The sequence below is a fragment of the Dysidea avara genome, chromosome 12 (assembly GCF_963678975.1).
Source record: "Dysidea avara chromosome 12, odDysAvar1.4, whole genome shotgun sequence".
NCBI lineage: Eukaryota > Metazoa > Porifera > Demospongiae > Dictyoceratida > Dysideidae > Dysidea > Dysidea avara.
In genome coordinates, this window is record NC_089283.1 from 17,848,362 (window position 1) to 17,868,877 (window position 20,516).

At 37.9% G+C, this 20,516-nt stretch overlaps 2 protein-coding genes across 3 annotated transcripts; both read right to left on the reverse strand.

Moving 5' to 3' along the window:
- Positions 1 to 933: 933 nt before the first annotated feature.
- On the reverse strand, positions 934 to 20,293 carry LOC136240089 (uncharacterized). 2 transcript variants are annotated; one of them, XM_066030935.1, is made up of 2 exons: positions 20,194 to 20,293; positions 934 to 2,556 (listed from the first exon to the last, which is right to left on the reverse strand). In XM_066030935.1, exon 2 carries the CDS (start codon positions 2,554 to 2,556, stop codon positions 1,135 to 1,137), a length of 1,422 nt encoding a protein of 473 aa, XP_065887007.1. In that variant the 5' UTR covers positions 20,194 to 20,293; the 3' UTR covers positions 934 to 1,134. The 2 variants fall into 2 exon arrangements, with proteins under 2 accessions (XP_065887007.1, XP_065887006.1); XM_066030934.1 differs by lacking the exon at positions 20,194 to 20,293 and adding an exon at positions 7,076 to 7,246.
- Positions 11,007 to 11,576, reverse strand: LOC136239894 (uncharacterized). The gene has a single exon (XM_066030639.1). The coding sequence runs from the start codon at positions 11,574 to 11,576 to the stop codon at positions 11,007 to 11,009; it is 570 nt and encodes a 189-aa protein (XP_065886711.1).
- Positions 20,294 to 20,516: the final 223 nt, after the last annotated feature.

Sequence of the window (20,516 nt, forward strand, 5' to 3'; positions counted from 1 at the left end):
TGCCTGCCACAAAATATGTAGCTCCGCATACGTATAATAAACCAGCATAATCTTTTATAGGATCTGGCAGATTGATCCACTTCTTGTGCTAGTTATCCACATTTGACTTACTTGTGGTATCACATGATTTTACTGAATATCACCTTAAAATAACAAACTTAATTTAACATGCTTGGTCACAAGTCATGTATAGTTGTTTGTGGTCATGTGATTGTAAGGTACTTTTTCATTAAATTCCACCAGCATGATGCAACCATTTCACAAAATTGTGACCACCTTACACTGCATGAAGACAAAGAATATGGTAGCTGCAGTGTGTGCCGTTACAGTATATTAAATCTCATCCCAGGTCATGGAAAAGTATGTAGCTGAACATTCATCAAGGCAAACATGTACATACATCTTCTAGTACAGACACACAATATACAACTATGAATCAACACAGTAGTGTATATGCCATGCAGACTAAATGTTCTGAAACCTTCATTTTGCAACCCACTACACTACTAGCTACATACTTATTATGGTTTTATAATTTTGGCACTAATCACTCTTTATATACAACAAAGAAGAAAGACATTGCAACTATTTAAGGATGCATGCAGCTACTGTATAGACATGTGTGTATAATGCATGTGTTTAGTACTGGTAGGCAATTCAGCTGGGCTATAGGCAATTATTATTGTTCCTACTTGTTTCCAAGTATATAGCTAACTTGTCTTGAATAAAGGCACTGTTCAGCTACATACTTTTCCATGACCTGGGATGAAATTTAATATACTGTAATGACACACACTGCAGCTACCATATTCTTTGTTTTCATGCAATGTAAGGTGGTCACAATTTTGTGAAATGGTTGCATCATGCTGGTGGAATTTAATCAAAAAGTACCTTGCAATCACATGACCACAAACAACTATGCTTGACCAGGCATATTAAATTGAGTAACATGTAAAGGCAAAAGCATGTAACCTGCACAATTGAATAGGTACTAGTGCTATTGTACAGTAATAAAACTAAAAATACACAGTCTGAAGTAAAATACAGTACAAACAAAATAGTCATGCACGCAACATACCTTGATGTGTGAGTGCGTGTTGTGTAAAATGTTCAAAATTTTGTACACTTGTTTGTTTACTGCATACACACATACTTAGAAACAAGCTTGAGATGATACAAAGTAGCACTTTTAGGCATATCATCATCATCATAATCATCATCTACTGTAAGTATTGTAGTAGCAACATTGGGATCACATATCATCTGTACATCAAACGAACGTCCTCCTTCACCTCCAGTGTAATGAAATATAAATGATTTTGAGGTAGCATTGTATTCAATTCTAGGATTGTTACTTCCAATGTTGTAGTATCCATCATGGAATGGGTCATATTGGCAGGCAGCTACTCCATTACATCTTACTGATGAATCCTCTAATTGTATTCCACTACAAGGATTGTAGTAGTAAGTATGGCCTTCATTGTCTTTAGCAGTCAGTGGTGTATATGGGTTGTCTAGATCATGAAGGTTGATCACTGCACCATCACTAGTGCTCTTACAGGTACATGAGTCAGTTTGGTCACATGTTCCATGTGATGGTGGACCACCACCACAACCATTAGGACAGGCACACACACTGTAGAGATTGAATGTGTGTCCATCATCAAGTGCTTTAAAGATTGGCTTATCTGTTTGGTTGCGATCACAAATCAAGTTCACAGTTGATATAATATTCATTCCAACATATTGTATACTTAGTTGGTTGTTGTTGAAGACAAATCTTGAATAGACTGCCTTACCTAAAGGAATAAGTGATTCTTCTTTTTCTTCACAAAGTGAGTTATTGTTACATTGAGGATTTTTCATGGGTGAACAAGGATTATATAGAAAGGTATTCATTGGACTTGCTTTGTATTGAAGTGGGCTATTTGGATTGTCAAGAGAGTGAAGGCTAATAGTACCAGTTCCATCTGACATTTCACAGCTACACAAATCCTTAGCTTTACATTCTCTCAGTGAAGATGTACATTTTCCAGGACAAGCACATCGAGTGTAGAGCCAAAAGGTGTAGTATTGTGTGTAAGGCTCAGCAATAAATTCAAATCTTCCCTTTTCTTCAGATTCATCACATACCAAACCGACTACTGATATTCTGCCATCTGTGGTGTTATCTTTAGATTCATAAAATGCTGCAACACTATGTTTGCTATCCTCTCCATACACAAACTCAACAGTGTCAAGATTTCCCAAGTCATATGATCGCATTCCATTACGAGTCTCACATATACCAGTATTTGGACACCCATAGTCAGAGAAATTGAAACACGGGTTATAGGAGAAGTTATACCAGAGGTTGGTTTGTTCAGATTTTCCTTCAACTATAAATTCTGGTTCATGTTTACCACTTACAATTCCATGTAAATTAATCACGCCAGATGGTTCTACACCAGTTAATCTACAAGAACACTGATCAATTTTGGTACAAACTGGCTGTCCCTTAGTATTTGATATATACGTTAGAACCAACATCAACAAAAGAACAGTAGCAAACTTCATCTAACGGAAAGTAACAACAGGTACAGTATAAACCACAGCCATACACTTTAATTGTGTGCACACTGCATTACATCAACTGTATTCTATATAGCACACATGCATTGCACATATACAGATATGAATCATATGTGCTTAAAGAAATAGTGGTGATCTAAATGAACTGAAGTAATTTCATACACTGACCATGCACGATCTCTCTAGCTGTATAGGTAGCTTAGGACTGCTCATTTCATATAAATCTATAATTGTGACCCAGTCTGCGAAAAGGGCCTTTTCAATTGCATGTACTTGGAAACCTGTAACTTGACTTGTGAATGTGGTATCACTCTGAAATTTACTTCCCTTATACCCCTAACATAGCACTATGGCGTGGTGTAATATGAAGGTGATAGGTTGAAAACATGAAGAGTTATGATTAGTCAAACTTGACAATTTGGAAAGGTTATAAGACACCTTTTCGCAGACCAAGTCACTATTACAATTAAGGTGAAAATGTTGTTCAGCTGTCCAACTATGTTCTTCATACATATGTGATCATCTGAATAAAACCGCTAATTTACAAATTGAAACAATGAGGTAAATGGGTAAAAACACTGCATATTGCTGAAAATGTTATGCATGTATGTAATCACCTCAACACTTAGGAAATAACATGTAATTTAAAAAAAACCTATTAGTGTTATTATACAATTGTGCCTGTCTGCTCATAAAGAGTAAAAATAATCATTTCTTTTGTTTTCATACACTAAAATTAATGACATGTTATATGCTGTTACTGAAGCAGAAATCAAGATTATTATCATCATTCTTGCTGGCTAACATAGCAGATTTACCAATGAACACAGTGAGTCAAAGCCAGACTTTACAGACTATTGTATTTATGAGTAAGTTAAGCACTTTCAACTGGTGCTGTATAATGAAATTTGATTTCCTGTCATTCCTACTGTCTACTCCTGCAGGATTGTTGAATTTGACTGAAATTGTGGCAGTTCACTCCATAGTTCAGCATATACGACAGAGAAGAGATGAAAACAACTTAGAGAGAAATGTACAGGTTTTGTTCAGTTGACCACATATAAGCTGATGGTATACGTTTAACAAAACACATTAACATCTCTAAAACTAAATGGTTGCTACATTAATATTACAGCATAGAATGCTAATAAAAGTGACTATATGCCTGCTAAGGCCATGCAAGTCAACTTAAGTACTTGTTTCATGGGCAAAACTAGCCCACTTATTTTGTGAAGTCAAAGATTCAGCTAAATTACTCTAAGTACAAGCCTCGTATTTTTACCAATGTATTTAACTACTGCTCATTCACCTACTCAAAACACATGCCACTGTATGTGGCTGCAAAGTAAAGGTGAGTCTATTTTGCTTTTTTCTACCTATTTTTCTTTCAGTAATTCTTTTATTTGTGCTCCATATTTAAAAATTACCTACTTTGTTCTTTGTTGATTGACCATTTCTAAGTACATAGCTACCCTTAAAGTGACTGTTCTATTAGAGTATCTTGATCTTCTTAGCATAATAATCAAAGAAGCTAGCTATGCATTCCTTAACATTTTGACTGTTTTAATCTACCACTACAATTAATCTGACTATCTCAGCAAAAACCTGACTTGTTCGCACAAGCATGAAGAGGAAGACTACCATCTTATTCACCTTCCCATGGAGAGTTCAAAAATCTTTGTTTTGTTTCTGTATAGCCCCAATGGTATGTGTGTCACATGTGTTTGTTTACAATGCAGTAAACATAAACAAGATTGTTGTCATTTCATCAACTAAACCTCCTTCATACCCATATGTGTAAGTGACTATAGGGCTAATACTACACCTTGGTTGATTTGCTAATCCATGGTGAACACTTTAAGCCAAATTGCAAACTAAAGCAAATGGAAGTAATGGCTGCAAATGTAAGTGCCTGTAGTTAAGTTGCTGTACAAACTGATTGTCTTGCTCTTCCTACTGTCTAGCACTAAACTACTCACCACAGAAAGCTCAAACTTTGGTGATCCATTCCTCGGATATTGCAGATAATGCTGAGAAGATAAAAAAAGTTGGAAGTTGTGCAAACAAATCGGGTTTTTGGTGAGACGGTCACAAATGTGATATTTTATCTCGTGTGACTGTTCCATTAGAGTATCTCAATATTTTGTGCAACGTTTATGTTCCCTCACAAATATTGTACCTATTATGCCAGCATATTGCTTTACCCACTTATTAGGCTAAAAAGTTCGTCAGAAAAATTGATACATCTCTACTGCAAATGAGCCAGGCCATTTTATCAAGACCACACCCTTACTTTATTTTTGCTTGGACACTTTTTGTGCTGATTTCTGTTTATATTTTATATGCCAACTTACTTGTGAAGAAACTAATTAGCAAGTTGAAGCAGCCTACACAAATTAAGGCACATTATCAACGACATTTGCATGGGTGAAACCAAGAGTCACATGACCACTATACAAACTGCATCATACAGTACAGTTACAGTAGTACTATATATTAGGGATCATGAAGAACTGGGCTTTTCTAGCCAGACATATCATCCCAAACCAGCCTCAATTTCCCTTCATGACAGCTTGGCAGCATTGGTTAGGCACAGCCAAGCCCAAAAATGTCTTCAAACCTCCAAAGTTTCTATGGAATTTTAATTTTTTTTATTTAACAGGATTTTATGTTGACTTAATTAATTAACTGATGCTCCAGCTAAGCATAACTCGACAATAAATAAGGTTACGAGCTTGATTATTTCTTCACTGTTCAACGTTGCTTTGTTCTGAGATGTGCGTTTTCGCCAACTGCAGTACATGACAACACATGCATCATAGACTTGCCTTTGTCCTCCTTTGTGTTCCAGTTCTTTTCGCTGACACACACGATGTCGATTTGTGATAGCATGACGTGGCTTCCCTGTGGCTGTGTTGGCTATTATGCTTATCGCCTGTATTTTCCGTAGTGACTGGATTGATTGCACAGACACTTCTTGTACTGTTATTCACTTGTAACGCTGTGTAACGGGCAGAGCATAGCTGAAAACAAAGCGTAATGGTCACCTCCCTATCCATAACGAAATTGATTTTTGGGGTGCGTGTTCTGATACGATATTAGTTTTACAGTATTCCTGGCATCATTGTTTCTTTTAATGCAGTATGCACTGGTACATTATGTTATAAAAAAGTAAACAAAGAAAAAATTAATTATGAATTTAAGTGGAGTAGGGATCAAAGGTGAAACAAGGAAATAGCTAAAATGTGGAATTTAGTGGAATTAAGTGTATAGGTAGCCTTCCCCTGTAGATTTAATAGTGGATAATCCCTAATTCAGTCATGATTCTACTTTTGTCTTTGATCCCTAATCCAACTTAATAAAATTCCTTTTCCCTCCTACTTGTTATTACTAACAATGCTTGTACTCAACCTTCACAACTGTTTATACAGTAATTCACCGTAACTGCCATGTATATTAGACCTAGGTACCATTCTAGATCAATTTTGATATACATTGGCCTAACACCATGTTTACTTCTCTTGAGCAACATGCTTGTGATATATAGATGGGTTTAACGAGAAGGCATGGCACTATATTACATCATTTTTGCATAACACAATTGGCTGGATTTATGTAGGGCGAAATATTGGGAAAATCAATGTAGGGTAAACTTCTTCAAAGCATTTCTGTGCACTGCAATACTGCATCAAAGAATCACTATCTGAAATACAAACCTTGTAGTCATGCTTTATCAATACTCGGGATTTGCTAAAAAAGAATAATGGGACGACTTTTCTGTACAAGTGGTTTATGACCACGAAATTTAAATTACCTTCTAAAACTTACTTTACTGTATGAAAAGTAACTTATTTTAGCTACCATGCCTGAGTCTATTGATGGTGTTAGTCCTCAAACTATCTGTTTTTATCATTGCTTGATTGATAAGTTGCAGTTGACATTGCATTTCTTTTGCCCTACAAAAATGGCTAGTAATTTGTGCCATCAGCACATTTTTTATGACCACACCTCTTCGTTAAACACATCCATAACTACGTAGCAATACGGCTGCACTTTTCCATCCACATATAATTTTCTACTTAAGAGTAAACAAGATCTGTTGTTCATGTAGCTATCATGTACATGCACTTCAGTTAAACCACTATAGTACTTTGTGGTGCCTAATAATTGTTCACTGCCAGATTTAATCTTTCAAAACTATACTGTAGCTAGCTGAAGTGCATGCAAATGGGTGAGGTAGCTATATAAAATATTCTATTTGCTTAGATGGCTGCCTTGGTTGTACTGTCTGTGTATGGTGACTCTGAGAAAGCACGCGACTTAATTAGCTGGCTAACCGGCAGGCTAACTAGCTACTGCCCATGGACTAGGGAATATATGCGTGACTAGAGTTACTGGTCTCCTTAGGCTTAGTCGATGCCAAGGCCGATGCATTGCTCCCGGAACGGATCCCGGCAATTTTCGAGGGGGCATGCAGTCTTAACCAAGGGCAGTGCATGCTCACCTCGTCCGGCAGAAGTTTTATTCCTTCACCACTCCTCCAACCAACTATCAACACGTCCGGCAAGTGGTCTCAGCACACAGGTACAGTCGATACAGATACTACAATCACTGTTTACCGAGTAGCTGTTTCCAAAGTTGTTTTTCTGGTGTCTTTCGAGCCGCATTAGACACGCCGCCCTAAAATTATTTCACTGCTGATCACGTGATTAATTATGCTACATGAGCACACTACCTCTGTACAACTACCCGACTACCCGAGTTTCTGAAGTCATGCATGTTCATACGCTTGCTGCTCCTCACCCACACAATAATTAAACTCTTCACTGCAAAAATTTAGTAGTGAATTGCTCTGCCACAATACTCACTACTGTTAAGTAGTGACGTTCACTACTTTTTGTAGTGAACGTCACTACTTTTTGCAGTGAACGTCACTACTTAGTGGTCAATGTAGTGGCGTTCTTGGTGTAGCTAACTACTAGCTAGCTAGCTACTATAAGGTTGATCAAAGTTTGATGGAATGGTCTCGAAGATTTAGGCAGTGTAGCGTTGTTGCCCACATTTTTTGATATACATATTAAAAGTTCTCCAAGTTTTTTTTACAGCAAATCAAATAACTACTGAGGCAGTAGCTATGGCTTTTGCTACATGTAGTGCATATTTTGTTACAAGTCTCACATGCAGCAGATAATTTGTAGCTACCTATCATCACCTCTCAATCCACACAACATTGTTTAAGCACAACTACAAAGACCATGTAAATTGTATGTTTTCTTAAGTACATTATAAAAGCTATACACAGACAGGCAGTGCAACCAACAATCACCTTAGAGTATTTAAATTTCTAAGATATTATATGTAAATGAATTCTTCAAGGTAATCTATATATTGAGATTTCCCTAATACACTTATGGATTGTGCACGTGTACAAAATCTACTTGAAAATCTTCCATGACAATGCTATGCTTATCACTTATATACACAAGTCAAAAACATTTCTCATGCAGAATCTATATCATGCATTATAGCAACTCTCAGTCGAGGTGTGGTCTCTGGCTGCATGGAAGAAAATAACATTCATAAAAGGATTTAAAAGAACCTGAACTACCAACCCATGCACCTTCCCAACAATTATTTGCTTTATGCATCACCGAAAATTCATAAGTATATATTATATGAAATTCAAAAGAGATGGTAACATGACTATGTCTATGCAATTTCCTCATGGTTCTATTCCAAAAAAATGTTCACATTATTCTTGATTATTCCAAAATGTATGCTCATCATAAATTACATCAGCAACTTTTGCAGTCAACAATTTGCCTATTCTGTGTTCTATCAAACATAAAAATTAATTATCAGTTGGCAAGATACTTTATAGGTGTTAGCATAGTAAGGAATTATTCTGCTGACTGTTTTATTAGAGAAGGTGACGGTTCTATTAGAGTATCTTGATCTCAACTTGCAGTAATTGTGTGTTACACTAAATGTGCCTTAGAATTCTTCTATCCCATCCATTGAGCTACCAGATTTGAATAAAAGCTGCTGATTTGCAAGATTTCAAGTAGAAGCACTTAATGACAATTCCAATTTGGATCTGCAAAAAGGGGTCTTATAGCCTTTCCAAATTCTCAAGTTTGACTGATCATACCTCCTAATGTATTTAACCTATCATCTTCAAATTACGTCATGCAATGGTGCCATGTTAGGGGTATTTAGTGCCCAAATTTCAGGGTGGTACCATTTTAACAAGTGAAGTTATGGGTTACCAAGTACATGCAATCGGAAAGGCTATAAGACCCGATCCAGTTGACGATTGCTAACGGAGACATTTCTTCTACTATATGAAACAGAATGTCATGCTACTCAATGTACTATCTAGCTGTATACTCAGATGATATCTCACAATATGGCATGCATGCACAACATTATAATTGCCTGCCACAAAATATGTAGCTCTGCATACGTATAATAAACCAGCATGATCTATTATAGGATCTGGCAGATTGATCCACTTCTTGTGCTAGTTATCCACATTTGACTTAATTGTGGTGTCACATGATTTTACTGAATATCACCTTAAAATAACAAACTTAATCATGCTTGATCACACAAAGTCAAGTAATAGTTTGTGGTCATGTGATTGCAAGGTACTTTTTGATTAAATTTTACCAGCATGATGCAACCATTTCACACCACCGTACACTGCATGAAGACAAAGAATATGGTAGCTGCAGTGTGTGCCGTTACAGTATATTAAATCTCATCCCAGGTCATGGAAAAGTATGTAGCTGAACATGCATCAAGGCAAACATGTACATACATCTTCTAGTACAAACAGACACACAATAATAACTATGAATCCAACACAGTAGTGTATATGCCATACAGACTAAATGTTCTGAACAAACATAAACCTTCATTTTGTACATGGCTATAATGCTATACAGTTCTTCAATCGCTTGGTTAAAAGTAACATGGCAACTATATGCATCACCACCATTCAACCTGCAACCCACTACACCCGTACCACTAACCATGCACATACTTATTATGGTTTTATAATTTTGGCACTAATCACTCTTTATATACAACAAAGAAGAAAGACATTGCAACTATTATGTAAGGATGCACGCAGCTACTGTATAGACATATGCATAATGCATGTGTTTAGTACTGGTAGGCAATTCAGCTGTTAGGCAATTATTCCATGATTTGTTCCTACTTGTTTCCAAGTATATAGCTAACTGGTCTTGAATAAAGGCACTGTTCAGCTACATACTTTCCCATGACCTGGGATGAGGCACACACTGCAGCTATCATATTCTTTGTCTTCATGCAGTGTAAAGTGGTGTGAAATGGTTGCATCATGCTTGTGAAATTTAATCAAAAAGTACCTTGCAATCACATGACCACAAACAACTATACTTGACTTTGTGTGACCAAGCATATTAAATTAAGTTTGTTATTTTAAGGTGATATTCAGTCAAATCATGTGACACCACAAGTACATGATATATGGTGTTGTGTGCAGTGAAGTAGATGATGTAATGTGGCAAGGGTTGTTGTGCAATATCCACTAAATGACAAGTCTCAACTTTATTGTTGTCAGACAGTGGAGAGCAGACAAAGGCAGTGGTATTTAATATTTAATTCGTTAACAGTCTGTGGTAACCACAAAGCTATACCTCAAACAAACATTGAGGTTTGAACATCAGCCTATTTGAATGAATATGTCAGCTCTGAAAGCACAAAAATGTATTTACAACCATGTTTCCCAGTTTGACCTTTGACTTGTGGGATGCATGAAGTTTCATTTTTTAAAGCCCTAAAGCACCTGCACTTGACTAGAAACAGTATGTTGCACTACTTTTGCACTTGCTCCATGTATTACCCTGGTTTATGGGTTACACTAGAATAAAATCTGATCAGGCTGAGTAATATTATTATGATAAGCATCTGAGTACATAATACCAAGACTTAATAATACAATATGAACAATATGTCATGGTTTTGTGTGACATCACTGACATGCAGTAAAGTTGTCTGAAGATGCATTTTGCAAAATTGACAGGGTCATCAGCATTCACTGGTTCTGTACCAGCTGCAATGAGCTGGTTATGGGATATATCAACAAGTCCTCTGGTAGTTTAGTAAACGAGCTAGGTTTTTGAATCTACTATTCATAAGACACTGGATAATGCCATTGGTCAGTTCATTAAACTTTACTGACACAACAAGCCAATTTCAACAATCTTTAAAATTGTCCATGCAATACATACAGATTACAGTATACAATTTGAAGTAAATTATGAAAATGCAGACACTTTACACATATAAGAGTGTGTGTATGTGTGCATAATGTGCGCAGATTTTTGTTTACCATGTACGGTACATGCATACTTAGTAACTAGCTTGAAAGAACATGACACCATTTACTGTAAGTAGGTACATTTTCCAGGACAAGCACATCGAGTGAAAAGTCTAAAATGGTAAACATGTGAAGATGGTTCTCCGACATACTCAAACTTTCCTTTCACTTCAGCTTCATCACATATCAATTCCACCCCTGATACCCAGTAAAAACCAAACTTATCTTTATATTTTGACTGGTAAAATGCAAAGAGAGCATTTTTGTCTAAGTCATCAACAAGAAACCCATCATTGTAAAGATTTCCCAAGTCAGTTGATTGATATCCATCATGATCACCTGTTCGACATATACTGGTATTTGGACAACCGAAGTCAGAGAAATTCATACATGGATTGTAAGAGTAGTTGTATGACACATTGGTTTGTTCAGATTTTACTTCAATCACAAAAGTTGGCTCATGTTTACCACTAACTAAACTATGTAAATCAATCACTCCAGGTTGTTCCACTCCTGTTAAGTGGCAGGAACACTCATCAATTTTGACACAAGATGGTTTTTCTTTATTGACAGATGGTATAGCAAATGAGTAGGTTACAGTAAGCAGTAATATGATCACTGCATAGACTTTCATTATAGTATGAATCTGAATGATTCCAATAACCTCTGTATACAAAAGTAACAAATTTAGCTAGGTAGCTATTGATATTTGAGCATGCTATACATGATTAAGGTGTTGGCATTACCAGTTGTGTACCATAATTATGGCATATAGCTAACCCATGTTACACAGTCTAAGACACAGTCTTATCTAGTGCACTGCAAAAATGTTAGCTATGCTATAACAGACACCATTTTTGAAAGATGCATTCTATACACAGAAAAGTTTTACAACGCTAAAGTAAAGGAAACGCACTGGAAGACAGTCTATATTGTCAACATAAACCAAGTTCTTGTATATAAAAGTACACAATCATAATAAAATTTGTGTTGAGAACACACTAGTGATTGCATAAATAGGCTTGCGCCAATTATGTCGGCATAATTTCGAGCATAATAAGTTAGCAAAAGCATCAAGCATTATGCCAGCATAATAGGACGATTTTCGAGAAAATTAATTAAAATGCACAATGCGTGCGCCAAAAATACTGCACAACATGAACACATTACACACTATTGCTACATTTTATATCAAAAACCTAGTAATATTATTATTTTTACTATTTCTTGATTGATTATTCTCACTTTATGAAAATAAGATTGCAATACTCTAATAGAGCAGCCACTTACTCTAATACAGCAGTCAGGATACTCTAATAAAAGAGTCAGTTCTCAAGCATAATCTTGATTTTGAGAGCATAATTTTGAGCATAATAGGCTGGATTTGTGAGCACTGCTCAAAAGCATAATGGGCAGTTTTCAAAGCATAATTGGCTCAAGCCTATGCATAGATCATCATTTAAGCTTTGTGAGACCGTGCCTGTATATGGTTGCATCAATCTAGCTAGTCTGACTGCAAATACCAACTGATGTATGTAAATGATTTATCTGAGTGTAACCAGAAATCATTAGTCACCAATTGCAAAATTTTGTAGTATTACCTTCATTATTAAACCTGTGGTAATTAAGGAATGATCCATCTCAGGTGAGGAATTCAAAGTGGTGATGATTTTGGTAACTGATTGTTATTCCACTAGGGACCTGCGATGGGCACTTAGATTTTGTAATTGCTTCACATCAAAGACTACAGTGAGTTGAATGTAGAAACAACACAAACCATGCTAGCCAGAAATATGCAAATTTCTCACCTCTCTGGCCAGCTACACACAGTCATCAGTTACAAATTCCCCACTCTTTATACCTACATAAATAATATAGATATCCATATTAGGCCACTATTTAATGATTTCCTGTTTTTCATCAGCACCTGCATGTATTTCTACTGCCGCACATATTTCCCCATTATTAAAGATTTAACCATTATTTCATCTGATTAACCCAATATTGAGGATGTGCAGTTTAGTATTCCAAGATTGCTGCACTCATACAGTAGCTGCCTTGCGCATTGCAGCCAAGAGAATGTGAAAGGTTTGTGTAATGAACTTTACAAGTAAGAAATCGATCCTCAAATGGGACTGCATGATCATGTGATGAAGGATGACTATATGTAGCTGCATCTAAAGAGAATATAGTTGTCAAACTAGCTATGTCAAGTTAGCAAAGTTAGCAGTATCAGGTCCTGAAGAGTATAGAGTAGGGACCCACCGATTATTCTCATTATTTTACCTATTACGCTATGCTGCACTGCTCAAAAATTTACCTACTACGCTTAAATTAATATTCAATATTTACCTATTATGCTCAAATTATGCTCAATGTTTATACCTCAGTTCCCATGTTTTTCTAATAACTTTGCACTTTATGGGAAAACATTAAGTGGTTGAAGCACAGACTGTAAATCCTTGCTTGTGAAAATGCATGTCACAGAAAAGATTGATATACTCTAATCTAATCCAAAACAGCCAAGCTATAAAAAAAGAGTGTGGCCCTCAGAAAGGCTATGGTGAAAAAAGATGTGAAATCCAAGGTGGCGGCCAAGAAATGGCTGTGATGGCAGGTTAATGGTAAAAATTTTAATAACGACAATTCAGGTGAATTTGGTGCCGCTCGGTGGCCTTGGCACAAAATTCACCTGAATTGTCGTTATTAAAATTTTTACCATTAACCTACCATCACAGCCATTTCTTGGCCGCCACCTTGGATTTCACATCTTTTTTCACCATAGCCTTTCTGAGGGCCACACTCTTTTTTTGCTGTTTTGGATTAGATTTCACTTCTTTTTGTATTTGTATACCCCAAAGTCGGCCTATGGCTGGCTTTAGGGCTTTTCAACCTATCTTTTTTTTACCACAGGAAGAAGAAAAGATGAAGCAGGATGATTTCTTTGTAGCTGAACTCTCTACAAGGTGATCCTTCTAGCTGATCTCTTTACCCGATGACTTGTTTGTAGCTGAACTCTCTACAGGGTGATTTGTTTGTAGCCGAACTCTCTACTAGGTAACTTCTTCTGGCTGAATTCTCTACAGGACAATTTGTTTACAGCTGAACTCTCTACATGGTAGTTTCTTTGTAGCTGAACTCTCTCCAATGTAACTTCTTCTAGCTGAACTCTCTACAGGATGACTTGTTTCTAACTGAACTCTCTACAGGGTGATCTGTTCATAGCAGAACTTTCTACTGGGTGATTTGTTTGCAGCTGAGCTCTCTACATGATGGTTTCTTTGTAACTGAACCCTCTACAAGGTAACTTCTTCTAGCTGATCTCTCTACAGGGCAATTTGTTTGTAGCTGAATTCTCTACAGGGTGATTTGTTTGCAGCTGAACTCTCTACATGGTGGTTTCTTTGTAGCTGAACTCTCTATTAGGTACCTTCATCTAGCTGATCTGACTACAGGGTGACTTGTTTGTAGCTGGATTCCCTACAGAATAACTTGTAATGTAATATAATTGAGTAAATTATAATGCAGCCATATCAAAACTTGTGTAAGATATTCCGGATTTCCGAATGGGTTACGCCCGTTTCGTATAAAATAACACCATCCTCTAAACAAGGCACCATAACTTCCGCGTACTTTGGTTGACAGACACGAAGTTTGGTTTATCATATTCCTTGATGAAAGGCGATTCGATTCATGTGTAAGTTCTTTGTGTAGTAACGAGGGGGGAGCTAAAAAGGAGCCTTGTACCGCGAAATTTACGTGTTCCAGTGCCAGTAAAAACACGTGTTTTTTAAACATATTTCTATAAACTAACCTGTTTAACAATTTGTACGGTCGGAGTCTTATTAAGCATCCTTTGTTGCGTGGAATGATACCAAATTTAGCGAATTTGGTTGAGGTTAACAACTTGTAAATTGGGATTTCCCGGCGAGATAATTAAATTTTCCAATAGGTTAATGTATGGAGTGCGTATTATGTCATCATCAGCAGCAAATAACTGTTGCTATGGCAACATTTTCCCATTTGTACGGTCGGAATTGGTTAGAGAAATTCAAGGGCTTTCTTTTATTGTATGGTGTGCTGTAGAAATTTTGTGAGTTAAAGGTTGTAAATTAATGTTTTTGTGTGTAGTGTAAAATACATGTATTTTGTATTGGACAGCAAAGGACAAGGAATGATGAGATTTTATGATCAGCCTGTTTTACCAAGTTGAGGTTTCAAAAAAGATATTAAACAGATATTAGATTTGTTTAATGCATAATTCTTAATTTTTAAAGGTTTAACCCAGTGTTTGAAAACTTTTAATGTTGACCACCTGAAAATGCTTGATTTGACAAATCCCATACATATGTTTTGATATGCTGAATGCTTTATTAGGGTGACTGTTCTATTAGAGTATCTCGATCTCGCATTTGGCGCACGTAGTTGCCTTTCGAATCATAACTCAGTGGTTTGTAATCCGATTCTTCTGAACTACTGCAAGGACTTTCTATGATGATTACTCCAGCTACATACTGATTTTCAGCTCGTTGCTCTAAGCGGTTTGCCTGGTAGTTACGAAAACTAATGGTTTTTTTATTCATAAAAATCGATCGCGTAATTTAGACACAGGTCGGGTTTTGTGTCATATCTCCATGGTCTTTATCCCGATTCCTTTCAAACCACAAAAGGGCACTCCTACGATGGTTGCTCCATCTACATATCAAGTTTCAACTGATTCCTCCAAGGGGTTTACCCTGTAGGCGTGACAGACCTTCGATCTTATTTTACGCAAATAATCGGTCATAACCCCGTGAATATTCATCGGATTCCTACCAAAGTTAGTACGGAGATCCGCCTTAAAGAGCCCTTTACGTGTGCCAAATTTCCGCCCAATCCGAGCACGCATTCGTGTTTTATGGTGGATTTTGCGAAGTGTGCGAAATGAAGTAGAAGAAAAAAACGAAGAAATTAAAATGAAATTTTGTTCGCTCGTATCTCGGAAATGGCCGGAGCGATTTTCTTTACATTTGGTATGTGGACTCCCCTTACTGGCCGGCATTTCTCTAGCAAATTTGGTTCCAATCGGATTAGATATCACAGAGCTACATAGGTGTGAAAATTGCGTTTTCTTTCTTCCTGTTAATATACTCACGGTGTGGCGCGCCGGCTTCTTAGGCCGCACGACACACTTTGATAGAACAGTCAGCTACCTGATAATTTTATTAGAATTACTGACTGTTCTATTAGAGTATATCGATCTTTTTGTGTGATATGTATTTTGATAAGTATTGCACAAGTTTTCTGCCTATATTATGTATTATGCTAGCATTATGCTCAATGCTTAGTTTCAGACACCTATTATGCTCATTATTATGCCAGCATAAATAATAGTTATACGGGCACAATGTGGAGTCTATGGAATTTATAAACCCGAAGGCCCGGGCTGTAGCGCACGAGCGAAGCGAGGGCGCTACTAAGGGCCTAAGGGTTTATAAATTTCATAGACTCCACATTGTGCCGGTATAACTGCTTTAGACTCTATTTCACATTACACTCAGATCACTTACCTCATCCATGGCTGTTTCTGCTGTAGGCTCGGCAAAAGCGGCTGGTTTTCTTATGATAATACTAGCGCCATGGCAACTATGCATCCTCACGTGACTAAATAATTGCGCTCGTTAAATCACTGCACGTGAACAACGCATAGCGATTGGACAAATCCGATTTTGAGCATATGTCATATTGTGCTTAAAGGCGTGGAGTATATTAGAAAACAAGGTGGAGTATATGAGATTTATTACCCACCCAAAACAGCCTAAATAGAGTCTAAATAATAGTTAAGGTAAATGCGGGTATTTCCGGACAGCGTACAATTCCGGACACTTTGGTACCTTTATCAAGCTAGCCGAGGAACGAAACAACGGATTGCCTTGAAATTTCTGCTGTGAATAGCTATTCTTATAGGGATTATAAAAATCGAAAAGTGTGTTCTAGTTGATTCATTCTTGGGTGCTATACACGAAGTGTCCGGAATTGTGCGCTGTCCGGAAATACCCGCATTTACCTTATACAGGCACAATGTGGAGTCTATATAATAGTTAGACGTCAAGAACCAGGGTTCTACGGGATTTAGAAAACTCGAAGGCCCTGGGCTGTAGCGCCCGAGCGCAGCGAGGGCGCTACTAAGGGCCTGAGGGTTTTCTAAATCCCGTAGAACCCAGTGGTTCTTGACGTCTAACTTATTTAGACTACAACTCGTTATTGTACCTTGAGTTGACAGCTGCTTGTAAAATGGGAAATGTATGGCTAATTACTAGAAACAAGCCCTCTACACCTCCCTACATGGCGGGACCTCATCGTGGCTGTTGCTACCCGTTTAAACGCCCATGCGTTGCCAATGTTACAGGCGCGTGCTATGTATCGAAGTACTGGACTCAGCGAGTGGACTACAACTCATTGTTGCTGTTGTTGTGCCTCGACAGCTGCTTGTAAGCAAGTAATGTAGTGTTGATTAGTACAAACAAGCCCATTATACCTCCCTCTAATTCAGTACGGCTGTTACTAGTCATTTAAACGCCCATGCGTTGCCAATGTTACAGGCGCGTAATTATCGTGTTTCGTATCGCCTCAGAGCGTGGTCTCTATTGGACATGACCGTGGCTCTACGAGATTTAGAGACCACGTTTTCAGCCAATCAAATTTCAGTATCAAACTTGTTGTAGTCTAAGAAATTTATAAACCCGAAGGCCCGGGCTGTAGCGCACGAGCGAAGCGAGGGCGCTACTAAGGGCCTGAGGGTTTATAAATTTCATAGACTCCACATTGTGCCCGTATAACTGCTTTAGACTCTATTTCACATTACACTCAGATCACTTACCTCATCCATGGCTGTTTCTGCTGTAGGCTCGGCAAAAGCGGCTGGTTTTCTTACGATAATACTAGCGCCATGGCAACTATGCGTCCTCACGTGACTAAATAATCGCGCTCGTTAAATCACTGCACGTGAACAACGCATAGCGATTGGACAAATCCGATTTTGAGCATATGTCATATTGTGCTTAAAGGCGTGGAGTATATTAGAAAACAAGGTGGAGTATATGAGATTTATTACCCACCCAAAACAGCCTAAATAGAGTCTAATTGGTGGGTCCCTAGTATAGAGGTATGAAAATAAGTCTAGCTAGCTATACTGTAGGGATAATGGTAAGCAATAACCCGCCCCCCTGCACTCTACATTTGGAATTTTCTGATGAAAAACTGAAAATCACCAAATAGTGGCCTTATACTTAAAGCCGTACTTTGTAGCTGCAAATGCGAGGTGAGCTTGGATGGGTACTCTCAATGTATAGATCAAGCTGCCAGAAATCATAGCTATATGGGCCATAGGCGATTCTAAGGGGGGGCCAGGGGGGGCCATGGCCAGGGGGGGCCATGCCCCCCCCCCCCCCCCCCCTTGTTAAAAAATAACTTTTTAAAAATCTTGGGGAAAAGTTGCTGTATAGATTGGCATTGTTATTTTTAACATTTTTCATGTTTTTAGAACAAATTTTAGGCTGTTTTCAAGCCTTTAAATTGCAAAAATCCTGCAGCGTCTGGGGGTTGCACCCCCAGACCCCCCTGAAAATTCTACTTTATACTATAGCCAAACAACAATAGTTATGCTGTTCCCTACTTGGCCCCCCCTGTAGGTCAGGTCTAGAATCGCCACTGATATGGGCGTTACCAATTTAAACTGTTCAAACATCACTCCAGACTACGTACATCCATGTAAACAAATTATGTACTTAACTATACTAATTAGCTACTATACAAAAATCAAATATAGGCAATTGCTGTAATGCATGTCCAGCAGTGTTTTAAACTCATTAACAGAAGGAGAATCAACAATATACTCGAGTAGCTAATGAATTCCAGTCATTGATTACTCTGTTACTATAAAAATTGGCTTGTTCCGGCAGTCACGTGAATAAAAATAAAACCTAGATAAAAAGGAGTTCTCAAATGGACACAAAATTCTTGACTGGGAATCAAGCCCGGGACCTCCAGTGTGTGAGACCAGAGTCATAGCCACTGTGCTACATGGAATCCCAGCTACCCACCTTCTACCTTATATGTCTCCGAGTGGAGTAACTTCTATATATTGAAGACAAAGGTGAAGAAGAAACCAAAGCTGAACCCAGCCCTAACCCTAATGCTAATACTACTTGTCGCGTACCCTAAAATTGAATACTTGGGGCAACCTACTAGACACGTGCCCTAAAGTCGGATACTCGGGGCAACTAGATGTATGCCCTAAAGTCGAATACTCGGGGCAACTACTAGATGTGTGCTCTAAAGTTGAATAACTTACTCGGGGCATAGCATACAACTATAGTGTGCTTGATAGTGAGAGAAATCTAGTGGGCTACCGGAACAATAGCCCTTACAAAATATTTCCGGCTGCCGGAACAATAGCAACTTCAATAAAAATTAGATCTTGTGTGTGATGCTTAAACAATTTCATTGAATTCTATTAATAGTTGTTAGATTATCATTTGGCTACTATATAGATTATAGGTATAATTATTAAATTATTATTGCATATAATCAGGTATACAGGCTGTGCCTATACCCGTACTTAATCATGGCCGATCATGGCATAATCATAATCAAAAATCGCACGCAGCACACCCTCCAGTGCCTAATTATATAACTGGTAAAGTAGACAATAGCTAACTCGGATAATAACAACAACATGCACTGTTGAGTCAGGGTGGCTGCACATCAATTTGAGTTCGGCACGTGCCGTGCCCCGCATTCACATGCAACACACTTCTACTGCACGTATCTGAATATTAAGGAACATTGTTCGTGTTCATTTGCACTCCGGCGCTCTCAGTCGTCAGCCACTGGCAAGCCCGCCGGCACTGGACCTACACTGTTAAAATGAAGAGTAACCACAACTCTCAAGGAGCTCCCAGTGTAGGGAGGATTTAACACCCCTGGAGAGTAACCATTACTCCAAAGGAGTAACTGGGGAGTAACACATGCTCTGAAGGTGGTGTCACTTACTCTTCAGAGTAATGGTTATTCTCTTCAGAGTGTTGGTTACTCTCCATCGGGTGTTAAATCCTCCCTACACTGGGAACTCTCAGAGTGGTGGTTACTCTTTATTTTTAACAGTGTACGTACGTAGTACGCGGGACGAGGGCAAAATTTTTCATGACACATAATATTATACCGTAGCTACGTGCATGACACTGTGAAAGGTTCAAATAGCAATTGCTTACGAGTTCTCAGTATCGTGAAAAGCTTGACCTTCCTCTTCAGCACCGTGACAATAACGATATTATCGATATTTTCACCGTTTGGGCGTTGGTCTGGATACTACATTACTAATTAATAGTGCCATCAATGAATCATAATCAACCAGCCCATTCGAGCTCTGCCATAAACTATCTCGCTATGGAATTAATGGACAGGCTATTTCATGGATTAACATTAAAGCTATCTATCTGATCGGTCTCATTTAGTAGTAGCTACCTGTTGATTCTGGTGGACCTCAACACACTGTAAAATGTGCAACCCATATAATAGTCATGTACGTGTATGT